This window comes from Helianthus annuus, chromosome 8 (genome assembly GCF_002127325.2).
Source record: "Helianthus annuus cultivar XRQ/B chromosome 8, HanXRQr2.0-SUNRISE, whole genome shotgun sequence".
NCBI lineage: Eukaryota > Viridiplantae > Streptophyta > Magnoliopsida > Asterales > Asteraceae > Helianthus > Helianthus annuus.
Genome location: NC_035440.2, coordinates 3,386,664 through 3,405,562, shown reverse-complemented (window position 1 = coordinate 3,405,562; position 18,899 = coordinate 3,386,664). Strand labels below are relative to the sequence as shown.

At 38.6% G+C, this 18,899-nt stretch overlaps 1 protein-coding gene across 1 annotated transcript; it reads left to right on the top strand.

Annotated features, from left to right (window-relative positions):
- Positions 1-16,860: 16,860 nt before the first annotated feature.
- Positions 16,861-18,026, top strand: LOC118481328. The gene is made up of 4 exons (XM_035976778.1): positions 16,861-17,025; positions 17,143-17,418; positions 17,519-17,626; positions 17,753-18,026. The coding sequence occupies exons 1-4, from the start codon at positions 16,861-16,863 to the stop codon at positions 18,023-18,025; spliced, it is 822 nt and encodes a 273-aa protein (XP_035832671.1). The 3' UTR covers position 18,026.
- The last annotated feature ends 873 nt before the right edge of the window (positions 18,027-18,899 follow it).

Here is an 18,899-nt window from a genome sequence, read left to right as displayed (position 1 = left end):
CTAGTGGGACTAGGGAGTCAGTCTGGGAGGCTGGGAAATGTTTACTAGTGGGACTAGGGAGTCAGTCTGGGAGGCTGGGAAAAAGTTGGCTAGTGGGACTAGGAAGGACAGTCTGGGAGGCTGGGAGGCTAGTGGGACTAGGTGGATTATGTGATTAATATTTGGTAACTTATGTGATTACTTGAATTACTGATTTTTGTGCTTATTCTGTGTTGTGTTACAGACACATGGATTCACCAACTACAGGTGGTTCAGATACCACTGGACCTCTACCCTTAGTGTCGGACGATATTGTATCTTCGGAGCATGAGGTGCATACCTCAGACTATACGAGCACAGACGATGACCCACCTGCTGAGTATCTTCCCCTTGTTGCGATTCCGGCTCCGATTCCTCTTGCTTCTTACCCTGCATATGAGCTTCTACCAGACGCCGAGGCTGACGGCGACATCGATCTCTACGAGGACGAGCCATTTGAGGACGAGGCTCCGGATGCAGCCCCTTTACCTGCTGGCGGTCTGTTGATGATCGCTGATGCTCCAGCTGGAGACTCGCCCGTCCACTCACCGGTCCCAGACTCTTTTGAGTCTGTGGCATCTGTACCATCTCGCGGGGCGAGCACACAGCAGTTTATTCACGACTCGGACCCCGATCAGGCATCTTCTGCCGCCCCCATTCCGAGCTATGCGTTCGAGCTCGATGATATCGAGGATTCTGATCCCGTTTTCCCTCCAGGATTTGATCCTGACCACGATATTGAGTATATTCCTATGGACCAGCATATGGAGGACCCTGTTGATCCTGCTGATCCTATCGGTCCCATTGATCCAGAGTTTGATTTTGACATGGCATTTGACGACCCAGAGCCTGCCGTAGCCCCAGAGCAGGCAGCTGCTCTCGATCCTGAGCATGACTTGGTACATGCTGACATTCCTGTCGAGCCCGTTTTGGCTGACCCGCCAGTTGGCGATCTTCCTATTGATGATGTCCCTTTGGTAGTTGCTGATCATGCTGTTGACCCTTTTGTTGACCCACCTTTGATTGCTGACGTCCCTATTGACCATCATGTTGATCATGTTGATCCTGTTATTGCTCCTGTTGATCCTGTACCCATTGAGCCTGAGCACGCTCTATTTGCAGAGCATATGGATCCGCCTGATGAGGAGGCTCAGCACGGTTGGATACCGGCTGACGAGGATGTTCCACCGTTTCCCCCACATCACCCTGATGCACATCATGCTGATTTTTCATTTCAGATCCCATCATTTGTACCTCCAACGGGGCCTGGAGAGGGCTCTTCAGCTCACCCTTTCGGTCATGTACCGATGACCATGCCTTTCGTGCCTCAGATATCATCTGTCCCATCTTCTGTTGCACCTGTTCATGTTGCACCGTTCGACCTTGCCAGCACGCCATTGCTTTGGTCGACCCCACCGGTCATGCCACCTACAGATCCATATCATCCTTTTCATATGGGCCATACGTTAGAGGATCTTTTGATGTCTTTTGTTCACCAGCATGAGTCTCATTCGCAGCGACTCCAGGAGCTCGAGAGAGCTCAGCTGCCGCCATGTCCATGTCATGGACAGACTTCCTCGCCATTTTAGCCATTTAGATCATTACCTCCTGACTACGCTGCTCGACTTTTGACCTTGGAGCAGCAGATTGCATCTATTATTCGTACTCAGCAGGCGATGGAGGAGGACTGGCTTCATTTACGCCGCTTACTCTACACTCACTTTCCCCCTCCTCCACCCCCATCCGCATAGAGCTCATCGGTTGCCATAGTGGTAGACGTGGGTGAGACGACCGCGATTGTGACTGCACAGCCTTTTGGAGACCATCTGACGATACAGATTTTTGTTGATATTTGTTGATGTACTGGATGTATGTGACACTGATGTGATGATTGTTTTTGACAGGGGTGATGTAGCCCCTATTTGATTTATGATTGTATGATACAGTGACGTACTGACACACTCACTACACTTTATGGTCTCGATATATATAACAATCGCCGTATTCTCACCATATCTGATTCACTTGGTTGCTTATTTATGTTGTGGGACATGGGATGTTGTATGTATGATATTTGTGACATGGGATGTTGGGACATGGGATGTTGTGTATGTTACTTGTGACATGGGATGTTGGGACATGGGATGTTGTGTGTGATATATTTATGACATGAGATGTTATATACTATTACTATTACTATATACGTATGTTTAATATGGCCTAATCGACGTACACATCTGTAGAAGATGGCACCAAGACGTCAACCGCAGCCGATGCCCACGACTCATGAAGAACTCCAGCAAGTTATCGCTAGCGCCATTGCTCAATACGCTGCCTCGCAAGGAGGACCGAGCGGGAGTAGCTCGAACATTAACGGCAACCAAAATCCTCCTCATGGTAACCCTACGTCATTTAGACATACCATAGCCCAAATGGATTCCTTTAGCAGATGCTAATGCCGTTCCTATGATATAATGTATGTGCAGGGTGCACCTACAAACAATTCTTGGACTGTAAGCCCATAAACTTCGACGGCACAGGTGGTGCTGTTGCTTTCGTCCGCTGGGCATAAAAGACCGAGTCCGTACTTCGCATGAGCAAGTGCGCATTGGACCAGCAAGTCACCTACATCTCAGGGCTATTTGTGGATGGAGCCCTATCTTGGTGGAATCTTCAGGTCCAGACCCTAGGCGAAACTGCGGCCTACGCGCTTACCTGGGCTGAGTTGAAAGAGCTTATGCGTAAGAAGTACTATTCTCGCGCGGAAATTCAGAGGTTAGAGACCGAATTCTGGCATCTCAAGATGGAGGGTCCCAAGATAGCTGAATATGTTCAGAGGTTCCATGATTTGTCTCATGTGGTACCCTATATGGTTACGCCCGAGTTCAAGAGGATTGAACGCTTCATCTGGGGATTGGCTCCTCAGATAATCAGCATGGTGACTTCTTCCAAACCTGCAACCATCACAGAAGCCATTGATCTGAGTGTGGCTCTCACCGAAGAGGCGATTCGGTTGAACAAGTTTGATGAGGTTGAGCCCAAGAAAAAGGAGACTCATGTGGAGTCATCTGGTGGTAATAAGCGGAAGTTTTCGAGTTTCAAGCAAAGCACCGGGATGGTGGTTAAAAAGGGAGAATCGAATGCGCCAGCTCATGATTCAGCTGGTGGTAGAAAGAAAAGTAAGGGATATATGGGTGCGCAGCCCAAGTGCAATTCATGCCAACGACATCACTCTGGTCGTTGTGGGTTGAAAATTTGTGAAGCATGTAGAAAGGTTGGCCACCTGAAGGAGACTTGTTGGGCCACTGCTGGCCGGGGAGGTCAGGGAGGAAATGGGAATAGGAACAACCGTGGTGGTACTGGGAACCACCCACAAGGAAACCAGGGAGGTGATGGAAACCGGGTTAATCATGCTAACCAAGCAGGCGCCATGAATCGGAACCAGGGAAACCATCAAGCTGGAAACAATGGTGGAAACGGGCAGAGGCCCGGATGTTTTAATTGTGGAGATCAGGGGCACTTCAAGAAGAATTGCCCAGAATTAAACCAAGCACGTGGAAGAGTTTTTAACATGGAGGCCAGGGAAGCACGCCAGGATCCCAACGTTGTCACTGGTACGTTCCCTGTAAACCAACGCTATGCATCCGTTTTGTTTGATACCGGTGCCGATTATAGCTTCGTATCGCTAGAATTTAAGAACATGCTTGGTTTAGCCGCTAGTAAGCTAGATATTCCGTACTCGATTGAATTGGCGAATGGGAAGTTAGTAGAAGCTAACGAAGTGATTCGACGTTGCGTAATCGAATTGGGAGAGCGTGAGTTCGCTCTAGATCTACTACCAGTCCAGTTGGGAAGCTTCGACGTGGTAGTAGGGATGGATTGGTTATCGAGCAATAAAGCAGAGATAGTTTGTCACGAGAAGATTATTCGTATCCCGACCGATGATGGTGAGACCATTGTTGTTCATGGGGAGAAGCGTGAGACGCCGTTAAGAATGATTAGCTGCCTGAAAGCAAGGAAATGTTTGAAGAAAGGATGTGTTGCTTTTCTAGCACACATTGTGGATAAGAAGGCTGCTGAGCCGAAGATCGAAGACATCCCTATCGTGAGGGAATACCCAGAAGTCTTTCCAGAAGACTTGCCTGGCTTGCCACCTCAAAGGCAAGTGGAGTTTCGCATCGACTTAGTTCCAGGCGTTGCGCCTGTGGCTAAGGCACCTTACAGACTTGCACCGTCTGAAATGCAAGAACTGTCGACACAACTTCAAGAGTTGTTAGACAAGGGTTTTATCCGACCAAGCTTCTCGCCTTGGGGAGCTCCAGTTTTGTTCGTAAAGAAGAAGGACGGTAGTTTCCGTATGTGTATCGACTACAGAGAGTTGAACAAGCTGACGATCAAGAATAGGTATCCCCTGCCAAGAATCGATGATCTGTTCGACCAGCTTCAAGGTTCAAGCTTCTATTCCAAGATCGATCTTCGATCTGGATACCATCAACTGCGAATACAGGAAGAGAGTATTCCGAAGACAGCTTTCAGAACTCGGTATGGGCACTATGAGTTTCTGGTTATGCCGTTTGGTTTGACAAACGCACCTGCAGTGTTCATGGATTTGATGAACCGAGTTTGTAAGCCGTACCTGGATAAGTTTGTGATCGTATTCATCGATGACATCCTGATTTATTCAAAGACGAAGGCTGAGCACGAGCAGCATCTTAGAGCCATTCTGGAACTGCTGAAGAAGGAACAGTTGTACGCCAAATTCTCTAAGTGTGAGTTTTGGCTAAGAGAAGTGCAATTCCTTGGGCACGTGGTGAACGGAGATGGAATCCACGTGGATCCAACCAAGATCGAGGCGATCATGGATTGGGAAACGCCAAAGACGCCAACTGAGATTCGGCAATTCTTGGGTTTGGCTGGCTATTATCGAAGGTTCATCGAGAAATTTTCAAAGATCGCCCAACCGTTGACACTCCTCACGCAGAAAGAAAGGAAGTTTGATTGGGGAATCAAACAGGATGAAGCCTTTCAGATATTGAAGGATAAGCTTTGTAACGCGCCGATCTTAGCTCTACCGGAAGGTACCGACGATTTTGTGGTATACTGCGACGCATCGCGTCAAGGATTGGGTTGTGTGTTGATGCAACGTCAAAAGGTTATCGCCTACGCATCACGCCAACTGAAGGTGCACGAAAAGAACTATACCACTCATGATTTAGAGCTAGGCGCAGTGGTCTTTGCTTTGAAGATCTGGAGACACTACCTTTACGGTACAAAGTGTACGATCTTTACAGATCACAAGAGCCTCCAGCATATATTCAACCAGAAGGAGTTGAACATGAGGCAAAGACGATGGGTCGAGTTGTTGAACGATTACGACTGCGAGATCAAGTATCACCCGGGAAAGGCGAATGTGGTCGCCGATGCCCTAAGTCGTAAGGAAAGAATCAAGCCCATAAGGGTTAGGGCTCTGGAAATGATAATTCAAACCGACCTTTCCTCGCGCGTTCGTGCAGCGCAGAAGGAAGCTCTCAAGGAGGGAAATCTTGAGGAAGAATATCTCCGTGGGATGGAGAAGGTATTGGTGCCAAACCGGGAAGGAACTTTATGTTTTGAGAAAAGGATTTGGGTTCCTTTGTTTGGTGGTTTAAGAGAGATTATTTTTGATGAAGCTCACAAGTCACGGTACTCTATCCACCCTGGAGCGGATAAGATGTACCAGGATCTTAAAGATTATTACTGGTGGCCTAGGATGAAGGGCGATGTTGCTATATACGTGAGCAAATGTTTAACTTGCGCCAAGGTTAAGGCGGAATACCAGAAGCCTTCGGGACTTCTGCAGCAACCAAAAATTCCCCAGTGGAAGTGGGAAGAAATCTCCATGGATTTTATTACGAAGTTGCCAAGAACGCCAAAAGGCCATGACACTATCTGGGTGATAGTGGACCGCTTAACAAAGTCAGCACACTTCTTGCCTATCCGCGAGAAGGATCATACAAGCAAATTGGCTGAAATGTACATGAGAGAGATTGTTACACGCCATGGAGTACCTCTCTCGATTATTTCTGATAGAGACGGAAGGTTCGTATCGAGGATATGGCAATCCTTCCAGGAAGCTTTTGGCTCAAAGTTGAATCTGAGCACTGCCTTTCACCCGCAGACTGACGGTCAGAGTGAGCGGACGATTCAGACGTTGGAGGACATGCTGAGAGCATGTGTGATGGATTTAGGCGGTAGCTGGGATAAGCATTTACCCCTGGTTGAATTTTCATACAACAACAGCTACCACACCAGTATTGGTGCCGCGCCATTCGAAGCTTTATATGGGCGTAAGTGCAGGTCGCCGCTCTGTTGGTCTGACGCAGGTGATAGACAATTGGTAGGTCCCGATGTAGTTCAGGAAACTACAGATAAGATCGCGCAAATCCGAGATCGCATTAGTGCGGCTCGTGACCGTCAGAAGACCTACGCAGATCTAAAAAGGAAACCTCAAGAGTTTGAGGTTGGGGATATGGTTTTGTTGAAGGTATCACCCTGGAAGGGTGTGGCACGCTTTGGGAAGCGTGGGAAGTTGAATCCGCGCTACATTGGTCCTTTCAAAGTTTTGGAAAGAATTGGGACCGTAGCATACAAGTTGGATCTACCTGCCGAACTGAATAATGTTCACGATACATTTCATGTATCCAATCTGAAGAGAAGTCCAACTCAAGTTAACGTTGCCATTCCTACCGACGAAATTCATATTGATGACACGCTCCACTTCGTTGAAGAACCTGTTGAGGTCACGGATTGGAAGGTAAACAAGACCCGCCGGAGCAGTGTCAAGCTCGTCAAAGTTCGCTGGAATGCTAGACATGGTCCTGAATTCACCTGGGAGCGTGAGGACCGAATGAAAGAAAAGTACCCCCACTTGTTTCCTAAGAACCCTGCTTCCACAAGCAGAATTTAAAATTTCGGGACGAAATTTATTTAACGGGGGGAGAATGTGACAACCCTCACAAAACCAGGTATCCGTACGACTTAATTTACTATTAACTGTTGCCTAATTACTGTGCTTAACTGAGATTTCTGATAAACTGCTACTTGATTGTTGGTACTTGTACATAACTGCATCATATTCTGATTTCCGTCACTACATTATTTATTTACTGAACTTTAGTGACAAACATGATGCACAAAAGCACAGTAGCATTTGAACGGATAACCTATTGAACATGCTGATATAGCCAGCATCAGGCAAACACTGCCTCTAAAGGCCTGAATGAGCCAGAATTATTTTACTACACCCATAGTGTGTGTAGGGATACAAGGGTTGTATAATTGCGTCTCTAGGAATAAGATACATAGATTGGATGTGCCTAAAACGTACTTTAAGCACGAAACACAGCACTTTTATCAACATACTAGCTTCTAGCTAATTAATAAAGTGCCAAAACATGAGAAAATATTCCTGACACTTTGCAGAATAAATTGTGTCGCTAAAAATATTATTTACAACGCTTAAAGGATCACTTAAGCACTTTAACGGATGACTATCCAACCGAACAACCGGACAATACCCGGAACATAAAAATATTGCCAGAATTATTATTGGTATCTTTCTGAGCCAGTTAGGGTCCCTGATTACCCTAACACCCGCATTATAACGCATTAAACAACTAACGGGGTTAATCCCTAAAAGTAACCGACTTGAAGTAACTGTACACTAACTGAACGATCAAGACCCAACCGGATACCCCCCCCTTGGGCCGGTTCCATTCTAATGGAACCAAGGGTACACCTTTTTGATTTTTATATTAGAATTTGTGGATATCTAGGGTCATGGGAAACCGATGGACGATGATCTCACTTTTCTCTATAAATACACACACTCACACACACAAGAACACACACACCATCACTTCACTCTCTCTCTTGCTCCCTCTCCCTCTCTCGGCCGTGAACCACCCCACCCAACCACCCATTTTTCGGTTCTCGTCTTGCCATTCCAAGTGTACTCAAGTGTTGAGGATCTCGTATGAGGAGTTGTGAAGCAAGCGGAAGTTGGAGGACCTCGTTCATTTGCTTTTATCCACGCCATTTTCGCCAAAGATCTTCCCTAGCCCCGAGCTAGAGGTATAACATTTAAAACTTGTTCTTGATCGTATCTAAAGTGGTTAAAAGGATTTTTAACGGTTAAAAGTCGGTAACCCATCATTTGAATCTAAAAAGTCTACTAAAACTCGAATATCGTTGGTTAAAAGCTTATAACGCGTGTAAAAGTTGTAGTATTCGAATATGTTGGTTATTGAGGCCCGATCTATGATGTGGTGGCTCTTATCATCGTTTAACCCGACTTTGTTAAGATCATGTATCTTAACATAAGCTTATTTCTAACGGTACGAGGGTTAAAAGGTGAAACTCCACCACACGGGAAACATGAACTTGTGTAAAAGTGTTTTGACGTGTGAAATAGTATTTAAAACGAGCCGATCTACGTATGTACAAGTGGTATATTCGTAGAACCGGGTGTCGAGAAAATCATATTTATAAAAGTTGGATAACATGTTAACAAATATGATTTTTATAAACTACAAGTGTATAAACACTTGTGAAACAAAAGATCCGACAAAATAACAATTTTTATAAAAAGTTGACGGGAAGTTGTAAAGGAAGATTTAGTTATAAAGACTGGGTTTTTACAAGACTAAATCATTTTATACATAGATCCACTAAAAATAAGGTGATCTACATTATGACTTTCGGAAAAATTACAAGTTCATGTAATAATGCGATTTTACATACTAGTCTACAAGTTTGAAATATTGAAACTTGTTTATTGTGTTGGAAATTGATTGGTTGATTTAAAAGAAGTGTTGAAATGATTTTGTAAAAGAAAATGATACGCTTGAAAGTGTGGCCACCTCCAGTTACAGGGGAAACTCTGGCGAAATTTTTCTAAAATCTAACACTTAGAATTATTTACAAGTGTTAGAGTTATTTTTGGAAATGTTTACAAAATATATTTCGCCCTGACTTTATTTATTAAATATTCGGAGGTGGGATTTTCACAAAAATAAACGTGGTAAATATTTATTCGATAAATATAATTTTTCACAACACTGTTTATGATTATTTTGAAAATGTATAAATATTATTTTTAGAGTAAAAATAATATTTACTAACCTTGTCGAACCCAAAATAATACAAACGCTTATACGACAAGCATATAAGTTACAACGGTAATTACTATTACCACTTAATCGCTAAAACGTAACTTACGCATTATGCGGAAATATTCATAAACGCGTATGTTGACAATGTATTATTTTGAGAAGTATTATGTAAAGAGAAAATATATTATTTTTGAGAAAAAAATAATTATATTTTGGAATGAGAAATAAAATACATTAAGTGAGACTTAATATTATAAATACACATGTATTTAAATCCCCCATCCTTGGGAAGGAAAGTAAATTACCAAGTATATACACGGAGCGGTTGTCTAACCGTTTCCTAAAAATGTGAGCTAGAAAGCTAAGGCACGGCCATCCGTCTAATAGAATTAGCACATGTAGGTCGTTGCACAGCTTTCGGATATTCGGATTACTTGGTATTAAGACGCACTCACTGTGAGTTCATGTCCCCCTTTTCTTAACTTTTTACAGTTTTATAAACTGCGGGGGTGAAATACATGTTACAATGATTATGATTACTTTATACATGGTATGGTTAGCGTAAGGAGGGTTACTTTTAGATCATGTGAATGGGTAGGCGGAAACTTGAGGTCATTAATCCTCAGGGTAGGACCGAGGGGCAGGAGCGGTAGATCTATTTGGGTGTAGCGAGCCCAGTCCCAGGTCCAGCATAACGGACCTTGGGATGACTTTGTTCCCGACGCATAAATTTGCTAGGTTTGAGCCTTCCTACTTGCATTTCACACATATCAATGGCCTTGCAAACCATTGGTGATCTCTTTTTCCTTATTTGCTACATACCAGGATTTTTGATAAAGATAAAGGTTTATTTACTCACTATCGCATGAACTCACTCAACATTATTGTTGATTTTTCAACTTACATGTATTTCAGGAAATTAACGATCTGGCGCGGTATGGCTTGTTTTCTCCGCTGCATTAGGCCCGAGGTCATCCAGGGTTCGAGACTTGTGACTCTTTCCTGGACAAGTCACAGTCCCTGAACCGTGTTTATTTTAAGTTTGTGGTTGTAATGTTTAGACAAGTTTGTGGTTGTCGGGTGTTAACCCGTTAAGACAATGTTTTACTATTTTATTTTCAATGGATGACCTTACATGTTTTAAATTCATATAGCTTTGTTATGATTAAGCTATGGTATTAAGAAGTCACACAAATTAACCACGCTTCCGCAAAGCCAGGGTGTGACATGACCGTACACTGATATGATTCTCTTACCCTCGAAACTCACAAAAAGATTGTCTGTAAATATTTATTTAATGCTTTCAGTTTCTGCATCTCTGTATATATTTATTTACTGCTTTCTGTCTTTACATTTGAAATATTCAAAAATACCAAAAAGATTTTAGGTGTGTTTTAATATAAACTTTCTAAAAACCAAAAAGATTTTATTTCTATTTTATTTTCGATCGTACGATGTTGGAGCTCGAGTCTTCGTTACCTGAAACCTGAACGAAAACCGAATTGACTAAATCTTCATAAACGGTCGAAATTTGCAAGTTTTTGAAAGTTAAATACCTGAAATTGACAAATTTGTTAAACTTTCAAACTGTCGGACAGTGTTTGATTAAACAATGGTCACACGTGTGTCGTTTGTGTATGTTACTATATTCCAAGCAGTTGTTCTCATTATGCGTTTAGATTTCTTGCATGTGCAGATTCTAAAGGCAAGGAGAACATGGTCGATGACAAGCTTCGGAATGAAGACACGACGTGAAGGCACTCAAAAGATGAAGATGATCGAGTTGCCGCTGGCCATCATCAACACCACAAGGATCTCAAGTTGTAAAGATCAAAAGATTCATGAGCATACCTCAAAGGAGAGCTTATGTTAAGGGGGAGTTTGTCAACAAACTTCCTACATGAAATGGGGAGTTTGTTGATACACTTTCTGCTTTCAAGACGTGAAGACATTGAAGATCCTCCGACATAGAAGACATGAAAGGCGAATCTCGCGAGTAGCGTCCAAGGGGGAGTTTGTTGATACATATATGTGGACGCGACTCGACTTGACGTGACTCGACTCGACGCGACTTGGTTCGGTTCGACCCGGTTAGGTTCGGCTCAAGCCCGACGTCACGACATTCCTCCGTCGTGCGCCCCAGAGTTCGACACACGAAGCACGGAGAGCCGAGAACGTTTCCCGCTTGACACATCATCATGACATCGATGATGTCATCTTTGACTAAACTTCACAAATATGAAGACAAGTTGGATCTGACCGTGCATGGGAAAATTAAGTTGGTCCAATCAGCTTAAACTTGGGCTTATAACTTTTTTTGGCGAATCATCTTTGGGCCCAAGCCCATGTCCGGCGAATCACAAGGAGGTCGACGAAACACATGTGTTTCGTCAACTGGATTCCATTTCGTCAAATGTTTATGTGTTTCGCCAAGTCTGTTTCGTCAATGCTGGTGCTATATATAGACTGAAGACAGAACAGAACATAAGGAGAACACATAGAGAGAACACAGAGAGCATTCTGTTGAGAGCATACACACACGAGTGTTTTAGAGAGTTTGCAAAACACATTTGTAAACATAGCTTTGTAACCGAACCTTTCATTCGTATTAATACAAGTGGTGTTAATCGGTGAAGATTGTGTGTTGTGTTTGTGCTTGTTCTATCTCGGTTTGCCTTTCCGGTTGGATTCCGCACAATCGGGTTGGTTTGTACACAAGGATTAGGCGACTAGATCCTCCCCTAGCCGGACCTACAATAATTTCATGCATCAAGCTCACACGTAGATTGGAAAATTCAATCTATCTACTTATAACTGGATTGATTTACAAATTTAATTTAATTTTTTTAAATAAATCTTTCTATAGCATTTTTTTTAACGTGAAAACAGGGGTTAAAACAGAGACGATTACAGACTAATGGCAGGTAGACGAGCAACAAGTTGCGTGGGTTATGCTTTAACGTTCTGCATAATATCTCCTAAATCGGTTATTAAAAAGGGTGCAAACTGCACTATCAGCCACATGAACAGAGAATGTTGGATTAATTCAGATGCTGACTGTAAGCATGCAAACATCCACCATCTATCATCTCATAAACACACACACACACACACACACATATATATATATATGTATATTTATAGAGGGGCATACATTTCAGAACCATAGTTACTTTGAGAACTGTTAGAACCACCTAATGCACTTGTATCTTTTGCTTTAAGTGATATAGAATTTGGTTACATAACCGACTACCCCGTATCTCACTAAATTATCAATGTCGCGGTTCTTAACATAGAATTGGTTCTGAAAAGAACGTGTCCATTTATGTATATATAGGGGCTCATTCATTACATAATCAATTTTGAGTATAGAAGTGTAAAAACCGGGTTAATTATAACAGTTAAAGCAATAGGTACACGTGTTTATATGGTTCTGGAAGTTTTCTATCTAAAACTAGTTCTGTATTGAATGAACATCCATATGTTAATACTCCAACCAACAACAATGTTATATTTTCTTATTGTTCATGACACATGATTGCTATTTCATGCAGACCTGGTGCTGGAACTGTAGAAGGCAAAAGATAAAAAGAAAGTGGCATGCAAGGTTGTGATTGGTTGAATTTGGGCTGAAAGAAGCAAGATATGATAGTGTGAGTGTATGAGTTTTCCTGTTGGTAAGAGATATAATGACAAGTGTTTATGAGCATTGTATTGTTGAAGTTTGTGAAGTTGAAAAGAATAAAATGGAATATAGTTATCAAATGCATGAGCCATGCATGAAGATTAACTTATATATTCCTTAAGATACATTAATTGTGAAATGTTTGATGTGGATTTAATGAACTCTTTTACCGTCCATATAAATATATTCGTTAAAAAGATTCAAAAGCAACTGTGTGAGTTGTGCTTTTACCTTGTACTCGCTCGTTGGGAGTGTATTGGTGGCCCGCGAGTTTAAGGAGTTTCTTTTATTAACTCGATATTTGACACGAATATAATTGGATTTTGTGATGCTTAACTCATTAATAAATGGTTCGTTATGTTGATCTAGTTAACAAGTTTAATTTAAGGGTTATATTTGGATTGCCCCAAACGACCCTCTAACATAATATATATATAAAAAAAATTAAAGTGTATGTAGTTTTTATACAAATAAAAAAATAATATATAATTCGAATAACTGATTCTGGGAAATTCATAGATTCAAACTCGGTTCACGAACCGATTCGAATATTTGGAGCCCAGATTTGAACTCTTTCTTCAAATTTGGTTCGGAATAATTTTCCGAGTATGATTCAAATAGTTAAGTCTCCTGGTTTGTGAGTTTCCTGAAAAAATAACTTGATTGTAAAAGTTTACTTGAACTAATGCAAGAATTTAGCCTAAAAAAAGATTGATATGATTATATGAAGCACATTTCAAATAATGTAGTCTTTAAGCTTACGAGTACAATGTTGAAATTTCTCAACTTTGTCTAACTCTAAGCCCTTTTAAAATATATCAGTTATTTTAATTTTACTTACTCTTTTTGTATTGAGTGGGAAAAGTACAAAAATAACATTAAAATGCCATGTAAAACATATTTTTATTATCTGTAAAAAGATTATATTAAAATAGTGATTAATATTGCAAAGTTTAAATCGCGAGACTCGACATCCCGCAAGACTACATGTGGATTTACAACTGGCTCACCATGACATGTGGCTTATCTCCCGTTGGTATCAAGGGCCGACATTCAAACATCTCATAAGATTTTCAAACGTCACACAAAATTGCCAAAAACGTAAATAAATAATTAAAAGATGTTTCCATCATGTTTAATAAACAACAATAAATGTGATATCTCCCATTAGAAGAATATGTTCTCCGTATTGAACTTGAATATTCAATTGCAAGTAGTTCACAAACAACCTAAGAGAAACATGATCTCAAATAAGTTGTTCTGAATACACATTTAACTATAATGTCCACATGTCTAATTGAATATGACTCAATAAGTTTTGCAAAACTCCACTTCACTACTTTGTAGCCGTAGACACAATTTTTGCTCCTAGAAGGGATAGTTCATTCATTATGTTGACTAGATGTAGATATTTACACATGGTATGTGTATGTTAAGCAATTATTTAGCGTACCGTATTTGCTCAAATATTATATTATATTTGATAAGTCAAGAAAATGTACCATAGCTAAAGCCTGTTTATCAACAATATCACCAAGAAGAAATGTACCATAGTTGAATCTTATTCTAGCAAGTACATATATCTTACATGTTTTTGTTACAAAAGAAGGCATAAAAAATCAGGGTTTGAAAAACAACACTAAATAGACCATCCAAAGGTATTTCACTAATTGCTATTTATTAAAGCCGAGCCGCCATATACTAATCCATACAAAGCACTTCAGCAAGTTTGATCACGTGTCCTCAAAGAACATCTTAAAGTGAAAAGTTCTATTCTTGAAAGGTCTATGTATAGCTGGTTAATAGGAGTTGATTAGGACAGTTGATTAGGACTAGAAGCAATTCATATCTTTAAAAAGACTCCTAAATTCTTGGTATAAAATAGAGATAAGCATTTGGTACTGGGTACCGATTCGGTACCAGTACCCATTTTTTTTTCATTTTCCGGTACCGGTACTTTCGATACCGGTTCGGTACCATACTCATCCCTAGTAAAAAATTAGTTTTGGTCTTTATTTGTTCGGGGCCTTGGGCATGATCCATGAGTGTTTAGTCCCCAAAATTTCTGGTACATGATTACCTTTAGTATATTATTTAAATTATTTGTTGGAGAATTTAGAATGTAATGGTTGTTTCAAGAGGTGTGTGTTCACTTTTAGATCGAATAATTTTGGTAGTTCTCTCGAAATATCAAACCTAATACAACTAAGATTGAAAAACAGAACCTAGCTAGTATGTGTGTGTTGTGTAATTCGTATGAACCAGAATAGGGTGTAACCAAAAATGGATTTCGAATTGGGGGATGAAGAGATCAACTGCTAGAAACTGCCTCTAGATAGTTTATATTATAAAAAGGGTAAATTACATTTTTCGTCCTTTATGTATGTACTGGATTGCAATAGATACCCTTTAACTTCAATAATTACAGTCAGAGTCCTTTATTTGCGAAACTCATTACACCTTACATCCTTTAACCCTAACATGGTTAAACTTTTCAGTTAAATATGGCATCTGCTGCACATGAGGATAAATTTGTAATTTTACTCATTTATTTAGCTAAAAAAAATCTATACAACCTAATAAAAGCCTTAATTAGGGGACACATGTCCACCTACTAGGGCCTCCATACCTCTTTTTCCCGCCAAAATACACATCTCCTCATATTCTTGCAATGACCCGACACGGGATCCACCTACCCATTCGGGTCCTTAATATTCGTTCCATATTTAACACACTAAACCGTCCATCATTCCCATTTTTCTTTCTTCTCTTATACTCTTTGTGATTTTAGGGTTTTTTAACCTTCCTATCTATCGATCGACTGTCGATTATTCATCAGATCTAACCACGATTCTTGAAACATCGACGGTATGTACAGCTTCTCATCAGATCTAATTTTTTTATCTGTAATTTGTTATCATTTCTGATTTTAGGGTTTTTTTTTCCTTTTTGTACTTTGAATGTTTATAAGGTGTTATATCGATTCTTCGGACATACAAGGTATATATGTTCTTCCTGTAATACGTAATCTTTTAATCTGTTATCTTTTTTATCTATTGACTAATCATAGTCTTTTGTTATTGCCTTCCTTTTTTTCGATTCTTCATCAGGTGTTATAGATCTTCTTCAAACAAACAGGTTACTGCTTCAGAAATTTTTTGATTTTATGAAGTTGTTTTTGATTATAGTTTTTTTAATTTTAAAATTTTTGAATACGTAATCATGAGATTTTTTTTTTTTTTTTTGTAACTGTTGTGTGTAGGTTTTGAATATGTCAGGAAGTTCATCAAGGTAATATTTATATATTCTACAATACAATATGTTTTGTACTACTCTTTATAATTATTGTGTTATATATGTAACTGTATGTATACAAATTTTTTAAATTGGAAATTATGTATATTTATTTGATTGTTATGATTTGATAAGTATTTTATATGTCTAACAGGTGTATTAGTAATTATTAATGTACATTTTTTATTTAGGTTATTCTACATGTCATCTCTATGAATTCATTTTATAGTTTTTTTTGCATGGTTGTTGATTTTTAAAATTTTTTAGGTTTATTGAAAGATTTAAGTTTGTGTTTATAATCTGTATAATATGTATGTGTATTTTGTTTTGTTAGATATGTTTATGTTTATGTTTATCTGAATGTTTATGTTTATCTGAACGTAATATAATTTTTATAATTCAAATCAGTAGCAGGGAGCCATCTTTCTGTAGGCATTTGAGTAGAGCCGATGAATTTATTATGGTAATTCATAATTTCTAACATATACCATATTTATATATATTTTTCCTTTTCATTATATTCCTTTGTTTATTATATTTTTTAATTAAAATTTATTTTCAATTGTTTTATTTATAAGGCTCTTCCCTCTCACGCGACGACTAAATTATGGGGTGTCTATATGGCTCCTACTAATGTTCATATAGAAACAGACGACGGCCGTAAATTTACTGTTTACATAAGTGAAGCAAAAGGAATCTTTTTCCTTTTCCATGGTTGGTTGGTCTGATGTCATTACACATTTAGGAATTAAAGCTGGTACTTTTGTAATCTTCACTCCTTTGGATTCTACAACATTCAAGTTAACATACTGTGTAAATGGTTTGAGTTCTATTTGTTTCTGGTCATCCATTGTAGCTACGCCTTCTCAATTTACTGTAAGAATATTTTTTAATATATCTATATTTTTGCTTATTTTTTCGTTATATTTACATTTTTTCATAATTGTTTACAAGTCTTATGTTTATTTAAAATTTGTGTTTTCATTTATACAGGTGATACCTGATTCTGTCCTTTCAAAGTCTCATGATTATACGGTTGCTGATATAATTTCAACTATGTATTTAGGCAATAAAGAGTTTCATGTTAAGGTTCAAAGTTGTAATGGTAAAGTCTGCTTTACAGCGGGTATTGATGTGATAGTTACTCAATATCAATTGGAGGCCGGTTCTTATTTTTTATTTACAAAATGGTTTGGTCATTCTTTCCATTTAAGAGTATTTGATAAAAATGGTATTGAAATGAACTTTGATCATGTACATGTCGATGATGTAAGTATTTTTTTTTGTTTATTATTTATATTTAAAATATAAATATAATAATAGATTATTTGAATGATTAAATCTAACAAATTTTATATGTATGTTTCAGGTTGATATTGCACCTATTGATTCTCTTCAAGATCTGCCTCCCACTGCTGTTGCTGAACAAGCCACTGGACATATTATTCGTTTTGTTCGAATGGCTGCTGACTATTTTGTAAGTTGTAATATCTTTTTAGTTACTACTAAATATTAAATATATACTTTTTTTTACATAATACATAACTTATATAAGATATAAGATTGATGTTCTTATTAATTTAAATTTTTAAATAAAATACAGCGGCTTCCTGATGATGTTTCCATAAAGGCTAAACTTGATTTGGGTGTTAAAAGTATCACAATCAGACTTTTGCATCTTAATCCTCAGAAGGAATTTCCTAATGGTACTATACGTCAAGCGAGACTCGAAGGTTATTGTTATGCATTAAGTAGTTGGTCGAGATTAATGAACATTGCTGGCATTAAGGTGGGTGACACGGTTTATTTTTGTTTTGACGAAACTGAACAAGTTTTGAGTGTAGAAAGGGTTGTTTCTCCTTTGAACCATATTTAGTACTCCTTTGACATTATGGGTTTGTTTTTTTTGGTTTTTATATGATACGTATATTAATTACTTATGTCTATACAATTTTATCACAAACTTTATAGTTTTAAACTTTTAGTTATTACAATTTATATTATCTGACCTATGTTTGGACTATTAGTTTGTGTTCCCATTATTGAATTGCCCGTTATCCTAATATCAAGTTATATTAAATTTTTACTGTGTATGATTAGAATAGAAAAACAATGTTTAAAAAGATTGATCCAAATAAACCATAAAGAAATAAATTTTACAATATTAATCCATATTACATATAGAAAACATTTGTTAATAACTGATGTTAACATCATAGTTATCATAGTTAGTAAATATAAATAAACATATTAAGATATTTTACCATGTCTGTTTATTACTCTTTATTATAAACCTAAATATTTTGAGTTAGATTAAACATTAATTAATAAAAATGTAAATCGGAAAAGTGATTCATATATCTGTCTTCTTCATATTGTTCGCTTTTATCTATATAAGCTTAATATAAAATATAAAATGTTTACCTCATTTTACAATTTCAACGTTAAAAAATTATTAATTTTGACTGAATTTGTATTGTATGCACCATAAATTATTTGAACATATTCTTTTTAATAGAAGATTTGTTTGAGTTGTTGTTTTTTTTGATATTTTTAATTTTAATTTTAGCCTGTATCTGTTTTTCATTGAAGATCTGTTGCATGGTTGATAATTAACATTACTGTTGATTTTCAGTATAGAATCTGATGTCTAATTCGCATTCAAACATGTTTTTGTAGGTTTATAGTATTCCTGTGCCGTCTACATTGATGTATACATTAAGGTATATGCTTTTTTACTAACGTATTGT

Excerpts from the sequence above, each read along its gene's own strand:
- LOC118481328 (XM_035976778.1), top strand. The coding sequence starts at position 16,861 with ATGGTTGGTTGGTCTGATGTCATTACACATTTAGGAATTAAAGCTGGT. Across the intron at positions 17,026-17,142 it reads CTACGCCTTCTCAATTTACT|GTGATACCTGATTCTGTCCT; the intron begins GTAAGAATATTT and ends TCATTTATACAG. Across the intron at positions 17,419-17,518 it reads ATCATGTACATGTCGATGAT|GTTGATATTGCACCTATTGA; the intron begins GTAAGTATTTTT and ends TGTATGTTTCAG.